Source organism: Aulonocara sp. 'chitande type north' Nkhata Bay, linkage group LG10, assembly GCF_057382095.1.
Source record: "Aulonocara sp. 'chitande type north' Nkhata Bay isolate Kocher_YH1m ecotype deep benthic linkage group LG10, A_spYH_male_GT1.1, whole genome shotgun sequence".
NCBI lineage: Eukaryota > Metazoa > Chordata > Actinopteri > Cichliformes > Cichlidae > Aulonocara > Aulonocara sp. 'chitande type north' Nkhata Bay.
Window position 1 is genome coordinate 5,652,042 of NC_141353.1, and position 26,614 is coordinate 5,678,655.

Consider the following 26,614-nt stretch of genomic DNA (forward strand, 5'->3'; position numbering starts at 1 on the left):
TGTTTGTGCAGATTGCTAAATGCTTGCTCTTAGGGGGTCATGTGTTGGGTTGGGGGTTTCTCTGTATTATTGTATGGTCTTATAACAATATACAATATAACTAACCACTTAGCAATCTACAGTCTAATCAATCTAAAATGATTTTACAGACTATTCTTACACAGAAAATGAATCACCTGTCCCATTGCAAAATATAGAAGACATATAAATCGCTTTAGCTTTTGCAGATCAAAGTGAAATTTTAGTGATTGAACAGGTATTCTTCTACAACATAGGTGCTACCAACAGGAAAAAAAAATCTAAAAATCCATATTTGTTACTGATGGACATTAGAGAAAGACAAAACTCGTGACTGAAAAACTTTAGACTCTCCTACGCTCCCTGCAGAGGTCTGAGGGATCTTTTAGAAATTGTAATGTTAATTTCTGGAGACTTGATTGGTCTCTTCTTACCCGTTGATGATAAACTAAAGTGACTTCCATGTCTCCTTTAGACAGTAAGCTTTAATGTTTAAACGGTTACGGTGCTCCAATGTGCTGCCACCTCACCCTGGAGTAGCTATGAGCAAAGAAGCATGGGCATATCTTACTGAAAACTATTTTCCATTGGTGTGCCAAATTAATGCCTTACCTCTACTTGTTGCACACAGTTATCATTATGAAAACATTATTATTATGAAACATGAAAAACAATATGACGTTATGAAAAAGAACAATTTTCTAGTTGGGTTACACTTGGGCCCTATTCCAGGAAGTAGGATTAGCAAACAACACAGAGTTTGTTTGCCCAGGAGTTGCTGAGGGCAACTCCAGGTTTTCTGCTATAGAAAGACATTTAACTTCAATTTATGTCAGTTACTGAGGTAACAGACTCTACAAAAACCTACTGATTGTCAGATATTCTTTAAGTTTCTCTCGAACTCCTTCCCTCCTGCTGCACCTGAATTATTATGATAGCTGATTATTCATTTCCTCATTCATAATGTTGTTGTCAAAGCGTACAATGCAGCAAATTATTTTTTTAAAGTAATGTTTTATATGCAGCCTGTGCTGTGCTGTGACAACATTTCATGTTAAGTTTTTTTTTCTCAGATTGTGATTTAGTCATTAAATCTAACCCACACCTGGAAAGGTATGGTGTTCGAAATCCAGGGTACTGACTTCAACATAGTTCCAACTGAAAGCACCTAAATCAGTCTCCGTGGGTCAACCTAGAAATACACCCAGTATACACCCTCACACTGGTACTCAGTCAAAATCAAGTCAGAGCAAGACTTCCTGACTCTGAACACAGGCTGTATGAGGGATAACAAAAGAGTTTGAGATTATGGAGGAGCTGGCAGTAGTGCAATGTAAGAGATTATAACAGGGAGTGATTTATTTTATGGGGCTGAATTGGGACAAACTCGTAGGTGTTACAACTGATAGTTGTCCGCATTCTGACTGGAAAACGTCTTTATCAAGATGTAAGATAAAGTGACTGAAATTAACACAAATTGAATTTTTCAATTGTATTATGCAGGTGCAAGTCGGTTCTAAAAGTAAACCATGCTGTTGGTGTTGTAACTAAAACAGTTATCTTCATCAGAGCAAAAGCAATTAATCACAGATAATTTGTTGCAGTTTGGAGGAACGTGAGAATGAGCACGGTGACCACACAGCTGTCATGTGGCTAAGCCTGGAGTAGCTAAAGTACAAGCAAAATAGCAGAAGCACTTTGTTTAAAGTTAAAGGTCTAAAATTTTGCAAGGTCCATTCCTGTTAAAAGGGAGTTTTTCCATTCCACTATAACCATATGTTTGCTCAAAGGGGGTTATTTATTTGTTGGGGGTTTCGCTTTATTATCATAGGATCTTTACCTTACAATATAAAGTGCCTTGTGGTGATTGTTGGTATGATTTGGCATTATATAGGTTAAATTGAGTTGAAATTTGATTGAATGATGGACTAAGTGAAGATTAGAGTTGTTTTTTTATGTAGTTAAGACATCCTTAACAACTAGAGTGGTAGAAAAGAGAGTCTCTTCAGCACTGACCTCACCTTCAAGCAATTATATTGATCTTTATAGAAAGATTCTGTTCACAGCAGAAAAGATAATATTAACAATTTTAGAAACTGACACCTACTGTGCCTCTTTATCTTTTTTCCTCAGGCATCCATTGTTTCCCCTGCTAGCATTGCTGTTTGAGAAATGTGAACAGGCCACACAGGGATCTGAATGCATCACGTCAGCCAGCTTTGATGTGGACATAGAAAACTTTGTGCACCAGCAGGAACGAGAACATAAACCCTTCTTTAGCGAAGATCCAGAATTGGACAACTTGGTAAGTCAACATATCACACGTGTTAAAGCATCAGTCATGAATCGGTGTCCTCTGAATTCAGACCTCAACATTACTGAAGCAGTGCATGAAGAAGAACTTTAGAACCTGGGGAACAATTCCTTAAGTACAAGAAAGTTAGCCAAAGACTGTGTCGAAAAATAAAGGTTGTCATTCCAAATATTAATTTTCAAGCTCACTATACTATTTGTACAGACTCTATTTTTGCCTTATACACTGTAAAGGGTAAATGACCTGTATTTGTATAGCACTTTACGTAGTCCCTAAGGACCCCAAAGTGCTTCACACTACATTCACCCATTCACTCACACATTCACACACTGGTGATGGCAAGCTACATTGTAGCCACAGCTGCCCTGGGGTGCACTGACAGAGGTGAGGCTGCCAGACACTGGCGCCAATGGGCCCTCTGACCACAACCAGTAGGCAACGGGTGAAATGTCTTGCCCAAGGACACAATGACTGAGATTACAAGACAAACTGCCAACTCTTGAGCCACGATCGCGGTGACTTTTATATTTTTATATTTTATATATATTTATAGCAGCACAGTGGCACGGTGGTTAGCACTGTTGCCACACAGCAAGAAGGTCCTGAGTTCAATTCCACCATCAGGCCTGGGTCTTTCTGTGTGGAGTTTGCATGTTCTCCCCGTGTTTGCGTGGGTTCCCTCCAGGTACTCTGGCCTCCTCCCACAGTCCAAAGACATGCAGCTTGTGGGGATAGGTCAATTGATTAATCCAAATTGCCCATAGGAGTGAATGTGAGTGCGAATGGTTGTCTGTCCCTGTGTGTTGGCCCTGCGACAGACTGGCGACCTGTCCAGGGTGTACCCCGCCTCTCGCCCTATGACAGCTGGGATAGGCTCCAGCTCCCCCCGCGACCCTGAAAAGGAGAAGCGGAAGCAAATGAATGGATGGATGGATGGATATATTTATGTATATTACATTGCTGATCCAGCTGATGATCCAGATCCAATAGAATGTATGAAGTAGGCTGTTGGAGTATCTGATAAACTTTTCTCAGTTGATGTTGAACTTTTTAGATACAAATAAAGGTGTTATCCTGTTAAACTAACACAGTGTTTTAACATTGCAGACTAATGTTAAGGTTCTATTATTAGCCAGTTGCTAGCTGCTATTTTAATGATAACAGATGGCTACGGTTGCTATCAGGTAATTGCTAATAGTTGAAAAAGCTAACATTAGTGTATATGCTGGTCAAACTTTAATATTGTTCAAATGGGAGCTTTAGTGACCTCTCAAAATTTCTCACAAAGTGTTATTGTGAGAAACAGCTCCTAATGAGGGGAAGGTCAGTGTGCCTGCTGTGTGAAGTTGCGTGTCTGAAGATGGCACTGTTGGTACCGATGCTCTTTCAAATGAATATGTAACAGTAATTAATACGTAATGCAGTAATTTCTACTGTTTTTTTACCTTCTGAGTACAGTTTTTTTTATTATCCTTAATAAGTACATGAGCTATTTTACCTTTTTAGCCACAGCTGCCTTTTATATTTTTATATACAACTATAACTGCAGTAGCCCTAAGAGGTCATACACTGCATGTACTGCAACTTCAGGAAACACCAGCAAATGGAAAGATGCTCACAATAAAGGTTGAATAAAGAACAATGGAAGTAAAAAGAAAAAAAAAACTCTTAAAAAAGTTCAGAAAACTCAACAGAGGTGATTTAAAGAAGAGAAAAATGAAAAACCTATAACAAACATACAGCTACAGTATTATATGAACCATGCGACAGAACACACATTAACTGGAACCTTTTCTCCCTCACACACCGAAGAGTCCTCCACTTCTTTTAAGAATTCTTTAGTTTGTCACTTCCACAGCTATTCTGTCTTGTTGTGTTTTGTATGCTTTTGTATGAATAGACTGTGAATATATTTTTGAATTCACCCTTTTCTTTTCCTTTTAAACAGAGTGCAGACTGATGCCATAACCAAGGTTATTTTTATTTAACTAAAACTAAACTAAAAACTTTTTATTTAACTCAAATAAAACTAGAACTAAATGAAATGATTTTGTGAAATATAAAAATAAAGAGAAAAAATTCTCTTTCTCTTTTTTTTTGTTAGTTTGGTAAAAATTGTATTACGGCTTGCCTGATGAGGCATTAATGGGTGTGTTAACTGAGACTTTGGATGTTTACAAGACTGAGTCAACAACCTTAAAAAAATGTATTCTAAGGCCTCTACTGATTTTTCTAAATCATACAATAAAATTTAAAGACTCAAACTAATACTAAAACTAATAAAAAACTTCACTAAAATTAAGTATTTTCAAGCAATTACTGCCTGTCTTCCTACTGGCGGCCAACTTTTCTGTTCCTGAACCTCTTTTTTGTAACATAAATCTTAACAGATGTGGCTCTGTGTCTGCATTGAATCCCATTTTTGCTATTCCCAAGTATTCAGTCCTTTTTAAAGTAATTTTCCCATCTTCTCTGTGCACAACAGTTAGAAATAATTATAAATTACGAGAAGGAGGAAGCTGATAATCTTCTATGACAAAAGGGGGGGAGGAGTTGAAGCCAGACAGACACAAAGACACAGACAAGGAATTAGGAAAAAAGTGCACTCTTCTCATTACAGTACTTGCAGGCTGACAAGTGCTGAACAGTCAATTAACCCTGCATCTGTGTGTTTTATGAGGTAATGGGAATAGGCGTCTCTGCCAGAGGACACTAACTCTTCCATAGGGCAGTAATGCTACGCTGGGCCTGACTGGCTGCGATGAGGACAAGAGTTACTGGTCCCTTGATTAAGCAAGTGCAGTTTAATTAGCTGATTTATCTCCTCCTTGGCCAAGTGCTTTTCTGACCATTCTGTTGACCTTGGATGGCAACTTTGAAGGTGTGCCATCTTGTATCACACAGAGTGAAGAAAAGCCAGGCAGCTGATGATATATATATATTGTCAGTGATTCCTGTTGTCACTTCAGCCAAACCAACAAACCAAATTTCACTCAATGACAGATCATAACTTAGTAGAAAAACAACGCAAAACAAAAATCATGTTTCTCATTTCTTCTCAGTAGCTGTCAGCAGTTTATCCTTTAATAGGCTGTTCCTTAGCAACACAACTGCAACGAATTGGAGTTGTTAAATATTAGACACTGGTCTATTGAAAACTGTGTAAATGGCTTTCAAAGTCTTATACTTCTTATAGAACTTCTAAATATAATTATTTTCTTCACAAAGCATACAGTATTTCTACTTGCATAAATTAATATAACTATTTAAAAACAAAAATTTAGCTGGGTCGATATTATGAGTACCCTGAAAAACTAAGCACCAACCACCGTGCACTGCGCTGCAGTCATGCGCTTTAAATTTGTAATGCTGTAAAATCAAGTGAAACCCGAGGGTTATCTTCCAAATCATACACAGAAAAAAAACTTCAGCAAGGGTTTGAGCTGTCACCTGACAAGGAAAACAAAAAACAAACAAAATGAGTTCACAGTTGAGAAAATAGTTGCTCACAAAGGAAGAAATGGATATACAAAGTTATCACAGCATTTCCAAGTGCCAAGGATTGGAGTGAGATGTGTCATCAAGAAATTACAGACCAAACATGACAGAGTTAGCAAGTGAAATAATTTAAAGAGTCTGAAAAGACAAATAGTGAGATGTGTATAAAGACCCCAAAACAACTGCCAAGACACTGGTGAATGACTTAGCCAGGATATGTAATCTTAAAAGCACAGCCACTAGAACCCTGTATAGGAATGTACTGCAAAGTTGCAGACCAAGAAAAACTTAATCTTACAGCCAGAGTGCAGTATGCACTTTGATACTGGTGCATGTCTTGGTAAAATTAGAAGAGCATGAAGAACATGGCAGCTTGTTAACTAATCTAAATAGAACTAAACCTTGACAGCCTTAACACATACACTTCACTCACACACTACTGTGATGATGATGATGCTTAATGTAAAAACATTTGTAGTCCACAGACATTGAGTGGAAAGGCTCCGGATGTTTTTTTTAGTTTGTTTTACTGAATGTGATGCACTTCCCAAATGTTTATTGAGTCACTCAGGCCCCCGTGGGTCTTCCGTATTAAGGATTTTTTAATCTGTTACCTGGACTCTGTTTTAAAGACATTACCCAGCATTACGGATGGGTACCAGAAGTTAAATAATTACAACAAGAAACCAGAAGATTTGCATTTATTCCAAAATGTATTAATATATATACGGATCAGTGATGCAGGTCAGTCAGCAGTCTGCATCTGTAAATACCATTACCAATGATTTTTGATTTTGACATTAGACGTTACAGATCTTTGTAACATAAATTGCAATAAAACCAAATGACAGCAATATCCATGAGACCAACGTCAAACGTATTCTTCTGTTCATGGTTGTTAACCTGGTGTTTTAAAGGTAAGGTGTTCGCTAAAAGTCATCAGTGTTTTAGAAGGTGAATGTGATCTGTTTCATATTTTGTCTTTGCTGCTCTCAGATGGTAAAGGCCATTCAGGTGTTGCGAATCCACCTACTCGAACTAGAGAAGGTCAATGAGCTTTGTAAGGACTTCTGCAACCGTTACATCACTTGTCTCAAGACCAAGATGCACAGCGATAACCTCCTCCGTAATGACCTCGGAGGGCCCTATTCTCCGTCACACACCAGTCTCAGCATGCAGCAGGTCAGTGATGGACCCACCGTGGAGCTTAGAGTTCCTTAATGGTACCTAGCGTAATAATGCAGTAATGTAGTGTTTCCCTTGATACGCCATTCATCAGCAGGTAAATTTTGCTGTTGGTTATCACACACAAGCAATAGCTTTCCCCCCCTTAGAGTTGCTCACCAGTGTCTCCCTCTGTTATCCCCCAGGAACTAATTCAGACCTCCTCTCCATCCATGACCTCTGTCTCCAGCTCTGTTAACCCTTCAGGGATTGTGGTGCCTGCTGGAGGGCTGCAACAGGGGAATGTCGCCATGACCACCATCAACTCTCAAGTGGTCTCGGGTAAGCGTGTCAATTCACATGAGCACTATAAAACAAAATTTGGCCTGACACTATCGACCTTTTTTTTCCATATGGCTCTATGACCCAATGTGTGAAGAAGAGGTGCTACAAAAATGTAAAACTCAGTGTAACTTATTCAGTAAACTACCACCTCTAAATAGGGTCTCCATAGATTTTGGGACAGTCAGTGACATACAGCTAATGATAAATAAATAAAATCGCATAGGTGGTTCTGTTGTTTTCTGCACACTTACCTGAGCCTTAGCCCAATCACTCTCAACACTTTCAAATAGTACTCCACATTTTCTCTCTCGTTCTGATCAGAGGAAATATTTGACACCAGCTATCCAAAGCACCATTTCCTGACTTTTAATAACTATCATATTCAAATGAATACTTTTCTTATTATTTGCATTGTGTTTATCAGTTTGACTTTGATCTTTTTTCTTTGCGTCATTTTGGGGTTATCATTATAAAGCATTTTCATATTATTAGTATAAAACTCAATTGTTTGTTGAGCATAATGACAAATAAAAATAGTCATTAGCATGCTTTTGATCAATCAGTATACACGCATGTTTACTATTCCATTGCTATTATATACACATATCATTAGCTACATGTTTGTGGCTGTGTTTTGTATAGCTGGTATCAGAGGGTCATGATAAGTATCCATCACAGAGAGCTTGGCTGGCAGGTTCTTGTAATGTCAAGCCTGTACAGTGAAATGTTAATCCTGCCCTCTGGAAAATCCTTTTAACCCAAAATAAATCAATGTCTCTCCCTTTGATCACGACATACTGAAGAGCTCAAACAGACTGTGATAAGAGTGTCTTGATCAAGGCTAATTAAGCCAGCAGCAAAAACACACTCCTCCTTCTCCTTGTTCTCTGTGTTTTTTTTCTGGGTTAAAGGGCAGTAATGCACTTTGAATTTATCATTTAGTCTCTTGTTTGCTGTGTGTTTGATTGCAAGGCTGACAAGCAGTTAATAAGCTCTGGTGCTAGTGTAGAATCTGGCTTCTAGTAGCTGCTGAAGACACTTGATACTCATGGCAGCAAATTATCCCCTCAGGTGGGACCCTGTACCAGCCAGTTGCCATGGTGACATCGCAAGGGCAAGTGTTAACTCAGGCGCTGCCTCCGGGAACCATTCAGATCCAGAACTCACAGGTAAAGCTGTCTGAACCACAATGCTTTCTGGCCAACGTTGTCACTCCTCCTTGTGCCCTCACCACCTATGGTCTCAATTTGTTCTTTACATCTCTCAGACCTCCCCAGTGGGTCTTTTCATTGTCTGTCTGAACATAGCCTCCTGCTGCTAAACAAAATAGAAATTGTTTATTCCCCTGATGTTTGGGGAGCCTTTGTGATACCATGCCACTGCAGATGAATATCAGTTAAAGACAAATTTGTGGATGATGTGATTTAGGTAGATACAAGAAATAAATCTCGGATCTCATACAAAAGACTAATTCATTTAGTCATTCATTTTTCATTGTTCGAAAACCTTTTGTTAAAAACAAAAAGTACAGGACATTTGAGATGTGAACAGAACAGAAGTAAAATATTTCAGAATTTTTATGAACAGGAAATATTAGGATCACAAATGTTTTATCGCCAAAAGATTTAGAAACTCATATGAATGACTGAATTTTTTTTTATTGCACAGGGGCAGATTTCTGGTTTTAGTATTTTAGTTCAATTTAGATTGTCAAAAAGCTTCTGAAATTGTTTAGAATAGCTGGGACATTTGCTGTATGCCTGCTCTGTGACTGTTGGTTTGTTGTAAATATGAGGATACTTATTTTAGAAAATCATTACTCTGAAGGCAACAGAACCTTCAAAGGAAGGGTCTGTTGACTCACAAGTGAATGCCAAAAAGTGAACAGATGATCCACACAGTAATAGTGATGAATATCATATGGAATATTAACATTGAAGCTTGCTGTTATGCACAGTAAATAACATAAGAATAATACGGACAATGTGTCAAATTAGTTAGCCAAACTGTATGTTTAGGACAAAACGCCTTGTAATTAATAGATGAAGTATTTTAGACAAGAAGGACTCGTGCAAATGTATATTATAGGTTCCCTTATGTTTGTGTTAGGGATATCTTATTTTTTAGCCTTATTTAAAATGTATTATTTAAAAAGTTGTTTTTTACCCTGATGATTTTTTAAATTGTTTTAAAATTTGCCAGAGCTTTAGCCTCTTTCAACTCTTCTGTGTGCACCTTGGAAGTCAGTTTAGTCTACAAGTCACAAAACACTTATTATCTACCTCACATTGAATCAGTAATGTGATAATTGCAGATTTCTACAAGTTGGAACACCTTGAGAAATTGTTCAAGTGTGAAACAATTGTACAAGTTCCACAACCATACCCAAATGCAAATGCCTAAATGCACTGAGTTGCTGCCACTGAGTGTATGGCTGACTAGATATTTGCTTTAACAAGTTAACAATGATTTCTCTTTTTAGTCTCTGTCAGTACCCTCACCGTAGCATTTGAATCAACAAATCATTCTGAGAAAGGAGTATCCTAACAGTAATATATTACTGTTCTTAAATTCAGGGCAACAATTAGAGAACACTTAAAGAGAGAAAACAGGCAAGGCCTGAAGGCAAAATAACAAAATGGTTTCAAGAAAAGTATCAAAATAAGACAGAACATAATGACAACTACAAAAATAGACACGGAAGCACATAATATACAAGAAAAAATACAGAGAGGCACAAGAAATTAACCAAAGTAGTCATAAACAAAGCAGACAGTATGACAGTATTACTACTACTACTAAAGCCACTGACTATGACGTATATAAAAGACTAGGACATTCAGTATTAGGTTCTTTAGTAGCCTTCAGTATCAGCCTTCCTACAAGCTGGCAAATTACTCATACTGTATAACATTTTGTCTTTCTCTAAGACTTTTAAAGTAGTCATTATATAGGCAAAAATACTTTATCATCATAATTTTACTGTAGGAGTGATACCCAGGGACTAATTTTTGAGTGGTTTAGGTAGGAGAGGACTATCACCTTTTCAAACCTTTATGACTTTTCTTTTGTTGTGTAGCGCCTCATCTCTGTTTGGGAAGGAGTACAAAGGCTCCTCTAAAGCATAGAGTATCAGGTACTTGAACCCTTCCTATGTCTATGTACAAGATACAGTCACAACAAAGACTTAAGACACCAACAGCTGAAGAACAGACAAAATATATTGGATGAAAGTTGGATGAACATAAAAACATGAATAAAAAAATGTGGTTTCTTAATAAATTGTGTGTCTGGCATTAGCGGTAATCTAACCTTGATTGTGATTTCATAGCATAACTCTATTACAGAAAATAGAGTTGTGGGTGTAAGAGGCTATATATCGATCTGTATGAACAGCAGTTTAATTATTACAAATTCATTGTGTTTGGAATTTAAGGTTTACTTTAACAATCTCCGCCCACTCTGTTGTTGTGGAGATTTCAAACAAATTTATGACAAAGAACGGCTCCATGCTGGAACCAAGGCTCCAAGCAGAGCCAATCAACAGGCTGTACACTTGCCTTTTCTGAATGGGGGGAAAAGAAAAGAAATGGGGCAGAGAAATTTAACAGTGTTCTGTGTTGGTTTGAAGAGCGGCTCAGTTTCATGTAATTCTGTGACAGTAACAGTGACCCAGCTGGTGCTGAGTTCTACATGCGTGCTGGGAATTGAACACAGCCCCTTCGCCACTTTGCCGACAAGCCCCGAGTAATCACACTCTGAGGCTCGGTGCTGCCAATTAATTTAACCTCGCTTTCTCCTGGAACACACACACTCCCAGGACAGAAGGAGCCACGTGACACACAGCTGCAACTGTAATGAGTCTTGTTTTGTGTTTGGAGAATGAGGGGGGATCTGTGTGAATGTCTATTTATGGGCATTATGTGGGTTGTAGGTGGGTGAGGGTCAGCATCTCCGTGTCTGTGGATTCTTTCCACACTATTCTGCGTGGAACCTAATAATAGTGGGGCATAATGATTTCCCTCCAACAAAATATACAACTTACATGAAACTAGAGGACCAATGAGAGGACCTAGTCAGGAGGATTTAACCCATGGGGGTGTTAGATTTATTAATAGAAAAAAACAAGCAATGTCCCATTTGTATACAAAATATACTCTGTCTTGGGGACTGAAACGGCTCCAAATAGTAGGAATGAATGATACTAGGAAAATGGTTGGTTGATTTCTTGGCACTGACTGAGCTTTTAGGCACAGTCCACAAGATTTGAATAGGGTTAGGTCAGGGTTTGGGGTAAGCCATTCCAGAAGTTTAATGTTAGCTACTGCATGTATTTCAAAACCAGTTTTGATCTTTAGGATTATTGTTCTATTAGAAAGGCCAACTGTGCCCAAGTTTCAACCATCCAACTGTTCATTTGGGGTGAAGTTTAGAATTTGGAGGTAGTCCTAGAACTTCATTATTCAATGTAGCACTGTGCAATGTAGCACTGTGCAATGTAGCACTAGCAGCAAAATAGCTCCAGAGCAATGATCAATTATTTTTGCTCTGGGGATGCTTTCAGTTCATGGCATTAATGGGTTTTGTGTTATTTCTGAACATCCTAGCCAATTTTCTCTCATTTGATAGATCTAAATAATTTGTATTAATAACTTAATGACTCCAGGAGGCCTTCCAACTTGTGTAAATCTACAATTCTTTATTTATTGCTGTCAAATAAATCCCCCCAAATGACCTTGGCCTTGTTAAGTTAAAATAGACTGTAGAACCCTGAGCTCCTCTTCATGAATCGCTACCTTATCGTGGTGGAGGGGTTTGTGTGTCCCGGGGATCTCAGGGGCTATGTTGTCTGGGGGCTTTTGCCCCCTGGTAGGGTCTCCCATGGCAAATTGGTCCTGGGTGAGGGACCAGACAAAGAGCGATTCAGAAGACCCTTATGGAGAAAACATCGAGGGAACAGTTTACCCTGCCCGGGATAGGGTTACCGGGGCCCCGCCCTGGAGCCAGGCCCGGGGAGGGTGCCCGAGGGCGAGCGTCTGGTGGCTGGGCCTTAGTCCATGGGGCCCGGCTGGGCACAGCCCGAAAAGGGGATATGGGCCCATCCTCCCGCAGGCCCACCACCCACAGGAGGCGCCTTAGGGGTCAGGTGCATTGTGTGCCGGGCGGCGGCCAGGAGCGGAAACCCTGGCAGACTGATACCCGGCTGCCAAGACTGGCAGTTGGGACATGGAATGTCACCTCTCTGGTGGGGAAGGAGCCTGAGTTAGTGTGTGATGTTGAGAGGTACCGGCTAGATATAGTCGGGCTCACCTCAACGCATGGCTTGGGCTCTGGAACCAGTCTCCTGGATAGGGGCTGGACTCTGTCTCAGTCTGGAGTTGCCCCCGGTGAGAGGCGGTGGGCTGGGGTGGGTATTCTAATATCCCCTCGGCTTGCTGCCGGTACGTTGGGGTTTTTCCCGGTGGATGAGAGGGTTTGTTCCCTGCGCCTTAGGGTCGGGGAACAGGTCCTGACTGTCATCTGCGCTTATGCGCCGAGTGGCAGTTCGGAGTACCCAGCCTTCTTAGAGTCCCTGGGTGGGGTGCTGGAAGGCGCTCCACCTGGAGACTCTGTTGTCCTACTGGGAGACTTCAATGCTCACGTAGGTAATGACAGCGAGACCTGGAGGGGCGTGATTGGGAGGAACGGCCTCCCTGATCTGAACCCGAGTGGTGTTTTGTTATTGGACTTCTGTGCTTCTCACAGTTTGGCCATAACGAACACCTTGTTCGAACATAAGAGTGTCCATAAGTGCACGTGGCACCAGGACGCTCTAGACCGCAGGTCGATGATCGATTTTGTAATCGTATCACCAGACCGGCGACCATATGTTCTGGACACTTGGGTAAAGAGAGGGGCTGAGCTGTCAACTGATCACCACCTGGTGGTGAGTTGGATCAGGTGGTGCGGGAGGACGGTGGACAGACCTGGTGCACCTAAACCCGTAGTGAGGGTGTGCTGGGAACGTCTAGCAGAGGCTGCAGTCCGCGAGATCTTCAACACACACCTCCGGCAGAGCTGGGGACATTGAGTCCCCATTGCCGAAGCTACTGCATTGAGCTGTGGTTGCAAGGTGGTTGGCGTGGTGGTAATCCCCAAACGAAATGGTGGACACCAGAGGTGAGGGGAGCCACCAGGCTGAAGAGGGAGTCCTATCGGGCTTGGTTAGCCTGTGGTACTGGAAAGGAGAGTTCGTCCGCTAGTCGAACCTTGGATACAGGAGGAACAATGCGGTTTTCGTCCTGGTCGCGGAACACTGGACCAGCTCTTTATCCTCTCAAGGATACTTGAGGGTGCATGGGAGTTTGCCCAACCAGTGTGTTTTGTGGACTTGGAGAAGGCATTCGACCGTGTCCCTCGGGGTGTCCTGTGGGAGGTGCTGCGGGAGTATGGGGTGTCTGGCCCATTGTTACGGGCCATTTGATCCCTATACAACCGTTGCAAGAGCTTGGTTCGCATTGGCGGCAATAAGTCGGACTTGTTCCCGGTGGGTGATGGGCTCCGCCAGGGCTGCCCTTTGTCACCGATTCTGTTCATAATTTTTATGGACAGGATTTCTAGGCGCAGCCAAGGGGTGGAGGGCTTTCACTTTGGTGGCCTCAGAATCTCATCTCTGCTTTTCGCGGATGATGTGGTTCTGTTGGCTTCGTCGGGTGAAGGCCTCCAGCTCACACAGGAACGGTTCGCAGCCGAGTGTGAAGCAGCGGGAACGAGGATCAGCACCTCCAAATCTGAGGCCAAGTTGTTAGGATGCCTGGGTCGTTGACCCAGGGTTGTTGAGTTTATTATATTATTTATAATTTCTAGTCTTTGGTTTCTTTGAGTTCTGTCTTATGGTTTATGTCTCTGTCTTCTCTAGTTGCTCTGTCTCCCCTGTCAGCTGTATCCCCTTGTCTAGTTCGCGTCTCTGTGTATCCTTAGTTGCTATATCCCCGTTTCCAGTCAGTCTCTGTTCCCTCTGTTGCAGTGCGTGCGAGTCTGTGTCTTTAGTTCAGTCTGTGTCAGGTTTACTGTTTTATTTTGAAGGTCCTTGTCTGAGGTTAATGTATCTGGTTTCGCTTCCCCTTGTCTCGTTAGGCCTGATTTGCCCCAGCTGTGTTTCCCTCCTGTTACCCATTCCCTGATTGCTCCCTCTGTGTATTTAAGCCCTGTGTTTCTCTGTGTCTGTGTCGCAATCTACCGCTTACCTAGCTGTGTGTTCTGTCAGTTTTCCGATGTAAGTTTATTTTGATTTTTTCCCCCAGTTATGTTATATTTGAGTTTAACATTAAAGCTGTTTTGAGTTCACATCTGGCTCCGGAGTCTGCACCTTGGGTCCTATTCCTGTCTGCACACAGCCACTCATAACACATGGTTCTCAGCCGGAAAAGGGTGGAGTGCCAACTCCGGGTCGGGGATGAGTTCCTGCCCCAAGTGGAGGAGTTCAAGTATCTCGGGGTCTTTTTCGCGAGTGATGGGAGAAGGGAGCCGGAGATCGACAGACGGATTGGTGCGGCGGCTGCAGTGATGCGGACGCTGCACCGGTCCGTCGTGGTGAAGAGGGAGCTGAGTGTAAAAGTGAAGCTCTCAATTTACCGGTCGATCTACGTCCCTACCCTCACCTATGGCCACGAGCTGTGGGTAGTGACCGAAAAAACGAGATCGCGGATACAAGCGGCGGAAATGAGCTTCCTCCGAAGGGTGGCTGGCCTCTCCCTTAGAGATGGGGTGAGAAGTTCAGCCATCCGGGAGGGGCTCAGAGTAGAGCCGCTGCTCCTCCACATTGAAAGGAGCCAGCTGAGGTGGTTCGGGCATCTGACAAGGATGCCTCCTGGGCGCCTCCTGGGGTTGGTGTTCCGGGCATGTGCCACCGAGAGGAGGCCCCCGGGGCAGACCCAGGACACGCTGGAGAGATTATATCTCTCGGCTGGCCTGGGAACGCCTTGGTGTTCCCCCCGATAAGCTGGAGGAGGTGGCTGGGGAGAGGGAGGTCTGGGCTTCTCTGCTTAGGCTGCTGCCCCCGCGACCCGGCCCCGGATAAAGCGGATGAAGATGGATGGAACCCTGAGCACCACTTTTTAAGATTTAAGTGAATGTATGTAAATGTTTGAGACTAAATATTGAATACTTGTTTTTTATATGCTGTGCAATCATCCTAAAAAATAATAAAATAAAAATAAATAAAACAGTTCAAAGAAATTATTAAAAAGCCCAAATTACCACGGGGGAAAAAAAAAGAAAAAATACAAAACAATATAAGTCATGCTTTAATTAGAAATAGTGAATTATTTATCATTAATTAGAACATAATAATGAAGAATATCACTAGATGTTTTCCCTTTACTATCTAATAAGCCATGTGCAAACTTTATCTTAAGCATGACTGTGATAAAAATGATTTCTTCGCCAAATAGCAAACCTAAATGTTCTTACAACAGTTAAAAATATTTGCAGTTAGTTGTCTCAGCCAGACATGAACTCACATACTCACACACATCCATATGCAGGCTGTCAAAGACTGTCAATAGTCTGAGAGCATCTCGTCCTTCAGCACTCACACTCCAAACAGTAACATCTGAATAATGATTTCTCACTGAACACAAAGGCTGGTGTACTACAGGTCAACACCAATGAAAATCCAAGCAAACACAGGCCCACTCTGCATCAGCGTCACTCAAACTCAAAGTCCAAGCACCACACATATAACAGACTAGTCACGGGTACTGCTTCTTTATATTTTAAGTATCATTACTCAAATTCAGTTACCATGGTGACACTTGAGGAGGTGTTTCTGCCCTTGCCATAGGAAAAAAAAAAGGTAATTGGTAGTCTGAGTTTGTTTCCGTGGCAACAATAACTAAGCCCTATGGTCTTTTCCCTTTTTTCTTTTCTTCCTCTTTCTTTCCTTTCTGTTGTCTGTGAATAAAGGTAAATGTGGACCTGTCCTCCTTTTTGGACAGTGAAGACAAGAAGTCTAAGAATAAGAGGGGAGTCCTGCCCAAACACGCCACCAACATCATGCGCTCCTGGCTCTTCCAGCATCTCATGGTGAGACGCAGGCAGACATTTACACTGTGTTTGAGGGCAAGACTTTTCAGTGTTTAACATAATTATGGTGCGGCACATTCCATTTTAACAGCTGGAAACTGCTTGAAAACTGAAATGTCGTTTCCTACTTCTTGCAGCACCCATATCCAACAGAAGATGAGAAAAGACAGATTGCAGCACAAACAAGTCTGACTCTCTTGCAAGTAAACAACTGGTAAGATTTTGTAATCCCAAAAAGGCCTCATGTTGCATGTGTAAAAGTAAAACACGGCTTCATATTTTTATTTAAAAAAGTAAGACAAAGTTTTCTTTAGACATAGACATATACGCTTTATTAATCCGACGCAAGGGAAATTCGTTTTGTGAAGATATTTTAGAGATATTTTAGAAAATTATTAATTGAAATAAATGAAAAATAGTGTACAAAAAAGCCAAAATGCTATTATATGCACACATTTATATAAATAGCTAAAATGCAGTGGAAGTGATAATGTATACATATGCATTTTTTAAACAGTATTTATCCTGTGTGGGTATTATATAGTCTGACTGCTGTCAGGATGAAGGACCTGTGACAGTGATCTGTCCTACTGCTGAGGGACCTGTTCAGGGTCCCCACAGTCTTTTAGAAGTGTTGTCCATAATAGACATCAGTTTGACTAACATCCTCCTCTCACCCACTTCCTCTGTGGAGTCTAGCGCACTGGCTCTCTTCATCAGCGTTTTAATCCATGTACTGTTTCTCCCCAGCAGACAACCATATAAAAGCTTGGAGTAGCAATCACTGTGTCATAAAAGGTCCTACATACACTAAAAGACCTCAGCCTGCACATCAGATCGAACAAACTTTGGCCCTTCTTCTACAGAGCATGAATGTTAAGCTTTAAATTGAACTTGACTATGCTGGCATATCCGAGTACATCATTGATACAGTGGCACCATCTCCTGGTTGTATACACCAAGTACATGTGGAACAACCTCTCCCTCTCTCCCTCTCTCTCTTCTTGTTTCTTGTGTTCCTTTTTCCTGATACTGCTACCACTTGGCATCGCTATATCTATCACTACAGCTGTCATTACCAGTGTGTCTGTATCTGGAAATCCCACAGGATCTTTGCTCAACCTTCTGAGATATAGAGGAGACCATACTCAGCACAAATGTACAACTATACAATGCCAGCCACTTAGTTATGGCATTTCATGTATACTCTACCTAGTAGTATCTTACACCCTGCTGTTATGTCCAGAATTGTCTCAGGAGCATCTTTACACCTCCACCTGGGGTCTTTTCTGCTGTGATAGACCCCAGCCTCTATGGATCTTGTGCTTAGAGCTTGTTCCTGTGCTGCCATGATTAGTGCTATCTTTCAGTCCAGCTTTCTCCACAAGTAGAATTTCACAGTGTCAGCCACTTCTATCTTCCCATGGTACTGTGGAGGGTCCTGACTTTCAGTCTATCCTTAGAGAGAGAGAGAGAAAGAGAGAAAAAAATAAATAAAGACAATTTGATATAAAAGTGCATTAAAATTTTTCATTAGGGTATGGTTTAATCAAATGATAACATTTTGAAGTGTTGATGGTCATATTCAAAGTTTTGTGTGTACTTGTTTTTCATTTTATGTCTTCCTTAAATCTCGGTACTGTTTAGTAGAACTAATTAGATATGTGAAAGACATGCAGAGTAATTAAGTTGGATTCATAGGTGTTACTTTTCCTAATATGACTTCTTTGGTATTTTCACAGGTTCATCAATGCTCGTCGACGTATCCTTCAGCCTATGTTAGATGCCAGTAATCCTGACCCAGCTCCTAAAGCGAAGAAGATGAAGTCCCAGCATCGTCCAACACAGCGCTTTTGGCCCGACTCTATTGTGGCTGGTGTATTGCAGACGCACAGATCTCAGACAGGAAGCAACTCAGACAGTATGCCAACAGTTACATTTTCCAAGAAAAGCAAAGCAAAGCAAACAGCTTTCTTTGGGCATTAAATAATCCTTTACTTTTTAATTTTTCTTTAATGTCTTCTTGATTTTTGTTTTGTAAAGCACTTTGAGTGCTCCAAGAGAGTAGAAAAGTGCCATATAAGAACTATTTACCATTTACCAGCCATAGATGCTTACTTGTAATTTAAAGATCACAAATAGCTCTTTCTAGCTATACATGAACATTTAAATTTTTACATGTCATCTCTTAAAATATAGTTGAAATATAGTGTTTGGAAAAATATTTTTATACACAATCAATTATAGTAGTAGAAACAGTAAAAACAAACAGCAGAAACACAGCAGCCGTCAACTGTGGCTGTTATGGGATACAGTCTAAATTTAATGTCTGTGATTTTGCTTGCTTGACTATGATGTGTTTGTCCTACAGTGATCACTATAGCTATGATATGTACTTGAATTTGGAGGGAATATTGATAAACGGTAAAATTGTACACATTGTACAAAAAAATAAACAAACTAAAAGCGTGTCTGCTTGAATCCAAACCACTAGATGGCACTATTACCACTCTTTTGTTTAATTTTTTTTAGACTATCAGTTTCTTTAAAAATGTGTCCTAAATCAATCAATAGCTCAGCCTGCACTCATGTGTACAAACAAGTCTCTTGGGAATAGTTTTCTTTTACTGCTACACGGTAGGCTGTAGACCTCAGTTACTTATGCAATTTGTTATCTCCTGTCACAGTACTGCAGCTGGTACGAGTATAGACAAGTAAAAGAAAGCTTCCCTACTGGAGTGCAAATATAGATAAAAGGCAGGGTAAGAATTTATTTCAGTGGCAGACAAAGTCTACGTAACGTTTTGCAAGGTAAAATTGATCAAACTGGTGTGTAGGATCCCATATGGAAAAGCAATAGAAAAAACTTATAAAAGACTTGCATAAGATTTGGCCTACTTCATATAGTGAATCATATAAGGCTTATATGATTTACTCATGAAAGTGGCCACTTTCTCATTACTTTCAGATATTGTTTTAGGAAGTATCAAAAACATACAAGTTTCATTTATATAATTTTTCAAGGGATCTTATATCTGTTGTCACTCTTATATGCTTTTCATACAAGTTTCACACAAGACAGATACAAACTTTATAAGATTTATATATATCTTTTCCATATGGGATGGTTTTTTTCAGGTGGCTCCCAAAATTGAGTCTCTGGCCCTGTAGCCACTCTGAATATTGGCTAAGTGAAATTTCTAAATAATACTGAAGCATGCACAGACAAATAAAAAGGTCTATCTTCCTCTGCCTACATTATTATTTTTTAAATGTATCTGTCACATTATAACCCCTCTTCTCCCTACCCTCTTTCTGGCCTCGCTTCAGACCCACTGAGTATGGACAGTCTCCAGTCACTATCCTCAGATTCAGCCACCCTGGCCATGCAGCAAGCCATGCTCGGAGCCGATGACTCAATGGACGGCACTGAGGAAGAGGATGAAGAGGAGGAGGAAGAGGAGGAGGAAGGCATAGAGGAGGACGATGAGGAAGAGGATGGAGAGGAGGAAGATGACAGGGGGAGGCAGCTGTCCAGCCAGGGAGTGGGAAGGAGAGATCTTAGCATGGAGCACAGAGAGGAACTGGAGTAGTCTGCCAGGGGCAACTGACAGACTTTATGAACGCTGATCTCAGTTGTGAACTTAATACAGCCTCATTGAAACTCAAATAGTACGCCTCTAATGCCGAGTGACTCTAGAGAGCATTTACGCACGTATTAGTTCTTTACCACAGACTCTAATCAAACACAATGACCATCATGTTTATAGGAAAAATATTAGTTTAATGCTGAATTGTGTTATTGCATTTTAACACAGTATGTTCCTATGTAGTGAACTCATGAACTTTCTGGAGAGTAGCACATTTTTATAGCTCTGGTTATTTATGGAGAGGAATGACACAGGAACTAATAGGTTTGAAATTGAGTACGTTTAAAAGCAGCATTTAAAGATGTTTGGTGCTTTTACAGGAACTGATTCTTTTTTCTTTTTTTGAAACAAACAATGAGGAAAAGCATTACATGGATTAAAGAACTGAAAATCTATTTTGACTGTATGTTTTAGCAACTACTTAATTGAATGTAATATTTTGTCATCTGAAATTAGTTACTAAAAGGGCTGCAGCCGTTTTTATCAGTTTTTTTTTCATCTGAAAGTGCCCTTTATTTTCAATTGACAGACCACAGTTTCACTTTGCAGCTAATGTGTCATTTCACTTCCTAAAATAAGAGTGAGAAGACAAAATAAAGGAAAGGATGTGTGTGTAATACATTTCAAATATTTGTTGAAGTGACTGCTGGCTTCCACTCTGGGACATCATTCACACGTTTTAAATGACTCATAGGTTCTCAGGTTTAACAGCACTCTCATCTGACATGTTTCTTCCTCATGAGCAAAACACTTGACTTACTGCTGCCGCATGACTTTTACAACACTCTTGGTTTATTTTCTCTCTCCCCATGAGCAAAAACAGCTGTACTAAACCAGTGTATACTGACTGCACATATAGTATGTATATTGGATTTTTCCTATGTTTGTATTCTGGTGTTGAGGGTTTGCATATTTATTCAATTTTTTGTGTGTAGCTTCAGACTTCATGTTGTCCATGACATTTTCTGGATAAGGGTGTTGAAAAAGCAGGTGGCCATGCACATATGTACCTAACTCCAACCACCAACTCTTTGAAAACTACTTGCGTATTTCTGTGACCTTGATCAGTTCTGTCAGAGATCAAGAGCGTGCTGGTCATACAGACTCAACACTGAGAGAAATCACGCAGAGATGCCTAGTGACTTTGGAAAAAAATGTCATGTACTGACACTGACTTCTTTTTGATGGAAGACATTTTTGAGAAAAACATAAAAAAGGGAAGAGACTCAGTAGTAACCTATCTTTCCATTTTATGTGAAGGCTTTTAAAGAAGCTGTGAATCGATTTCAGCCCCCTGTTTTGTATTAAAACAAATGGAATCACTCATCTCTAATGTGAAGATGTCTAGAAAAAGAAAAAAACTGTTATATTGAATGTTCTGAGTGTTCATTGTGAAGTATGTTTCCTGTTATTCTTCTTTTTTTTTTAAACTTTTTAAAAAGTTTTAAATGAATCTTCCAGAGCAAGCAACAGACTAGGGGAATATTTCTGTTTCATTTGTAAACTTTGTTGTTGTCATAATCTATTGTGTTTCAATAGATCACTTTTAATAATTAAACATGTAAAGGTACTGATTTTGACTCGTGGAAGTTCTGCATTTGTTTGAGCTGAGCAAACACATGCAGGGCTCTGACTTTTCATAGAGGGAGGCAGTTTGATTCATTAATATTTCGATACAATAACCTGTAAATCATTTTTACAAAAGAGAGTATAACATTTCTTCACCATCCTCACAATAATTTTCAGATTACAAATTCTAATTATTGGTTAACTTCTCCCACTTGCCTGTCCTATCATGTATAGCCTTCCACCCACTCGTTATATCTCAAGCCTGTGATTTAACTCGCTGGAAAATGCCCACCCAAATGCTCGCCCACCTTCTCAGCCAGCTACCATAAACAAACCCACAATCTCCTGAATTGTGGCCTCTTTGAGTAAATCACTGTATTGCTTTTTTTTTTTTTTTTTTTTGACATGGCTTATATATGTAATTGCCTTCCTGCATTGTTTTCAACCTCACCATAGAAGGTCAAACTCTAATTGCATCACTTAAATCTCTGTTATTGTTCACCTTTGTTACTCCACCTTTAGCCATATTTTATGGCACGAGAAATGTGAACTATAGCAGTCACATAGGACCTACTTAGCAGAGGTAACATGTAGTGAGATGATTAGCTACTTGACTTTTTTTTTTTTTTGAGGGAGCAATGGTCAAAATGCATGGGAGAGGAAATATGTGGGAGGGAAGACACAGCCATATTTACACAAGTGGTCTAATAAAAAAGTGCTTCAGACATTATAGCATTTGTTCAATAATTATTCTGCATGGAGTTCATGCGCAACACATTAGATGAGTACAATAGCCAGAGGTCTTTTCTGAACAGTGCAAATACCAATTTGAGAGCAAGTGGAATCAAATGTGAATGTAAGAATCTAGATAGATTCATTTGAATTTATCATAGAATGGATGGATATAGCTACAGTAGAAGTATTGCCTATATGTATATGTGGTGGAAGCCTGTAACAGTCCATATATGCAAATCAATCATCCAATCTGGGTGTAATGGTAAATTGACTGATTCTTATATAGCACTTATATAGCACTTTTCTACTCTCTTGTAGTGGATTAGTATCTTGCCCAAGGATATTTGGCACACAGACTTGAGCAGCTAGGAATTGAACTGCTAACCTTCCAATGAGTAAATTACATATTCTCCTTCTCCATGGATAAATGAACCAGCTGCTAAGTGTTGGGCCTTTGCTAACCAAAAGCCCAAAAGTCCTGATCCCTAAGGTTCCCCAGAAGGGACCTGTCTCAGCACAACATGGAAGCTCCTGTCAGCCATCATAGTGGCTAAGTTGAACTGCCACATGGGTCAATACTAATACAGGACACAGAAGAGAATTGGCAGAAATGCAAGAGGAGCAAAACATCAGCAACTGGTAGAGTGAGCAGTTGGTTGAGACTGTAAGACCAGACTGACCAACCTGTGCACTGCCTAGATTGACTACAAGAAAGCCTCAACTACAACTCAAGTGCTCTACCCCCACTGTTGTTCTGCATAGGCCTCCCTCTTCAGTAAGATCATTAATAAGAATGGCTTAGATACCGACTACAGAATGGTGCATTTGTTAGCCACCTCCCTTACATGGCATGGAATATCAGATGCCAGACCACCTTAACTGGCTCCTTTCAATGTGGAAGGAGTAGCAGCTCTACTTATAGCCCCTACCAGATGGCTGAACTCCCCCATCCACCCTTCAGGGAAAGCTCATTTCCACCTCTTGTATCCACAATCTCGTTATTTTTGCCACTACCTAAAGCTGGTGACCATAGGTGACCAGGGCATAGATTTACTGGTAAGTCAAGAGCTTCACTTTTACCTTCAGCCCTCTCTTTACCATAATGGATAGGTCCAGCATCCACATCACTGCAGCTACAGCACCAATCCATCTAACAATCTCCCCGTCCCCTCTCCCCCCACTTGCAAACCCCAACAAACTCCTAGGGCAGCAACTTGTCCCTAACCTGGAGTGGGCACTCCACCTTTTTCCCACTGAGGACCATGGCCTCAGACTTGGAGGTGCCATCTCATTTCTGCCGCTTCACACTCGGCTGTGAATGACTCCAGTGAGCTGGAGGCCACCACCTGATTTGTGCTTTTTGCAGATGATGTGGTTCTGTAGAGGTGAGATTCTGAGACCACCCAAGTTCATCAAATTGTGTCACCAATTCTTCATAATTTTTATGAACAAAGGGCAGTCCTGGCAGAGTCCAACACCCACCGGGAACAAGTGTGGCTAATTACTTCCTATGTGTACCAAGCTCTTGCAACAGTTGTATAAGGATCCAATGGCTCGGAGCAACCGCCCTGACAGACACCTGTCGGTACCAACCACCATACTCCCGAAGCATCTCTCACAGAATTCTCCAACTGACATGGTCGAAGTCCACAAAACACATGTTGACTAGTTGGGCAAACTCCCATTCATGCTCAAGTACCCTCAAGAGGGTAAAGAGCTGATGCAGTGTTTTGCACCTACCCTCCTGTATCTGAGGTTCAAATAATGGGCGGGGAGACTAAGGAGTGTGATCCTCTTGTAGTTGAAGCACACGCCTCTGGCCCCCCTTCGCGAAGAGGGGAACCACCAACCATAAGATACCGCCCTTTATCTCGACGCAACATTATAGAGGCGTGTCAACCTTGACAGGCTATAGCATCCAGCACCTTTAGGAACTCAGGGCAAACCTCATACACCAAAGAGTTATTTAACTTCTTCAGTGACCTCATCGCCGGTGATGGATGTGTTGTCCCCTTTGTCCCCAGACTTTGCTTTCCCTACAGAAGACGTGTCAGTGGGATCGAGGTCTTCAAAGTATTCCTTCCACTGCCTGACAATATCCTCAGTTGAAGTAAGCAACGGTCCACCTGTACCATACATTGTGCAGGTAAAACACCGCTTTCCCCTCCTGAGTCACCTGAGGGTTTGCCAGAAACTCATCGACACAGTCCTACAGTCTTTTTCCATAGACTCTTTAAACTCCTCCCACACCCGAGTTTTTGCTTCAGCCACTGCTCAAGCCACGTTCCGCTTGGCCTGTTGGTACCAACCAGCTTTTGACCACGACTCAGAGTAAAAATGGTCCATTCATACTCAATGTCCCCATTCTCCCATGAAATGCAGTCTTAGCTCTGCTAAAGGTGGGAGTTGAAGATCTCACAGACCAAGGCCTCTACCAGACATTCCCAGTGCACCCTCAATATACATTTAGGTGAGCTAGGTCTGTCCAGCATCCTTCTCCACCACCTGATCCAACTCAGCCCCTTTCTTCACCGAGTATCCAGAACATACAGCCACCGGAACCATTCCTGAATGTACATGCAGGAGTCTCTAGGAGACTGGTCCCAGAATTATTCCACATCCCAGTCGCTACCCTCAGTAGCCAGTATCAGCCTGCCACGGTCTTCCCCCTTGGCTGCCGCCTGGCACACACTGTACTCGACCCCTACAGGACTACAGGAGCGTGGGCCCATGTTCCTTCTTCTTGCGCCAGCCTGGGCCCCATTGCCTAAAGGGGCCCAGGCACTCGCCCTTGGGCACCCTTCCAAGGCCCAGCTCCAGGGCAGAGCCCTAGTAACTCTATTCAGGCAGGATGAACTGTTCCCTAGACTTTTTACTCATAGGCGTCTTCTGATTTGCTTTTTGTCTGCTCCCTCACCGAGGACCAATTTGCCATGGGAAACCCCCTAACAATCTAGAGGGTGTGGGGAGCCACTGCCACGTCCTTCAGGGCATGAAGCAGGTATGGAGGAGATCAAAACTCCAGACATCCAGAGGCCCCCAGAACACAAGAGACCAAGGAAGACTAACAGAGGGGCAGCCGCGCCACTGTCCCAGAAAGAGCTGAGGAGAGTCCCAGATGAGGGCTCACTCAGCAGCCGCGGAGCAGAAGCCAGGGGGGGTTGCAGTGACGCGCCCGTGAGCTCCGCCAGCAGCCAGCTGTGCCTGAGTGACCGAGCCCCAGGCCGAGGGGCCGGGGGCACCCCACCTCCGGAGTGGCCCGAGCGAGCCCCAGGCTCCAGGCCCCGATAAGCGGCCGCCAAGGAGTGAGCCGGTGTGTACCTGGACGCCCATCCCCGGACACAAAGAACCACCAACGCACCGATGTCTGAGGGAGTCCGCCACCGGCAGGGGAAGTGGTGGGGGGAGATAGGCCTCCAAACCTTGGAGGGCCTGAGATGTCCCCAGAGAGGTGGCGTCTGATACCCAACCTGACATATAGACACAGACATACAGGCACACACAGATACAAACATCCATTCCCACCCTCATGCTCTCATATGCACTTACTCCACACTCAACCAACGTGGAGACAGACATAAAGAGACGCTGTACACACAATCACACTCCCCAAGCGTACTCTACGAACCGGGTCTAGGTACCCTTGCCCCTGGAGGGGGGAACTGCACCCAGACCCAGGTGGTGTTACCCTTTTCCCTGCGGTGGGGAGAAGCAGACCGCCCTGACTCTGCAGCAGCAGGGAGGCCCCACACTCCAGACCCCAGTCGGACGGCCAACTCCTCCTCCTAGCCCCCCCGCTCCACCAGGCCGCAGAGAACGGGGGTGTGTGAAGACTCCAAACCTCCCTCCGCCCGCTCATTGTAGTGTTGATGCATGTGTGTTCTAAGGTGCATTTAAAACCCAGGAGGGCATGGAGCTACCTGCCAGAGAGCAGCAGGTAAGCGCATAGCCCCTCCTGCTAGCCCTCAATGTCTACGTGTATTTAAAATTGAGAGGTGGGCAACGACGCCAGGGGTGAGGTGTACACCCTGATGGTAATTTGGATTCCGTGTATCGTGCCCACCCCCAAGATCCTATATGTATGTGTAATGAGAGTGTGAGTAATGTGAATGTCTAAGTTGTGGGATAAAATTGAGGCAGAGGCAGCCAGAAGGGGACAGAAGGGGGGATGCCTCCTCTGCACCCTGGTGACACACCCCCTAGGGAGGCAGCTGGAGATGGGGAGGGAAAGAAGGGACCCCTCCCTGGGGCCAGC

The 26,614-nt window shown here is 42.2% G+C and overlaps 1 protein-coding gene across 3 annotated transcripts in view; it reads left to right on the forward strand.

Annotated features, from left to right (window-relative positions):
• The window catches only part of LOC147320081 (homeobox protein PKNOX2-like), a 106,708-nt gene extending 84,393 nt beyond the window's left edge, over window positions 1-22,315 (forward strand). For all 3 annotated transcript variants that reach the window (XM_086307903.1, XM_086307905.1, XM_086307904.1), the window contains 8 exons: window positions 2,152-2,323; window positions 6,827-7,012; window positions 7,201-7,336; window positions 8,411-8,508; window positions 16,286-16,405; window positions 16,543-16,619; window positions 18,148-18,326; window positions 19,736-22,315. In XM_086307903.1, coding sequence (XP_086164029.1) covers window positions 2,152-2,323; window positions 6,827-7,012; window positions 7,201-7,336; window positions 8,411-8,508; window positions 16,286-16,405; window positions 16,543-16,619; window positions 18,148-18,326; window positions 19,736-19,998 — 1,231 coding nt within the window. In that variant the 3' untranslated portion in view covers window positions 19,999-22,315. The remainder of the gene's footprint in view (window positions 1-2,151; window positions 2,324-6,826; window positions 7,013-7,200; window positions 7,337-8,410; window positions 8,509-16,285; window positions 16,406-16,542; window positions 16,620-18,147; window positions 18,327-19,735) is intronic.
• The last annotated feature ends 4,299 nt before the right edge of the window (window positions 22,316-26,614 follow it).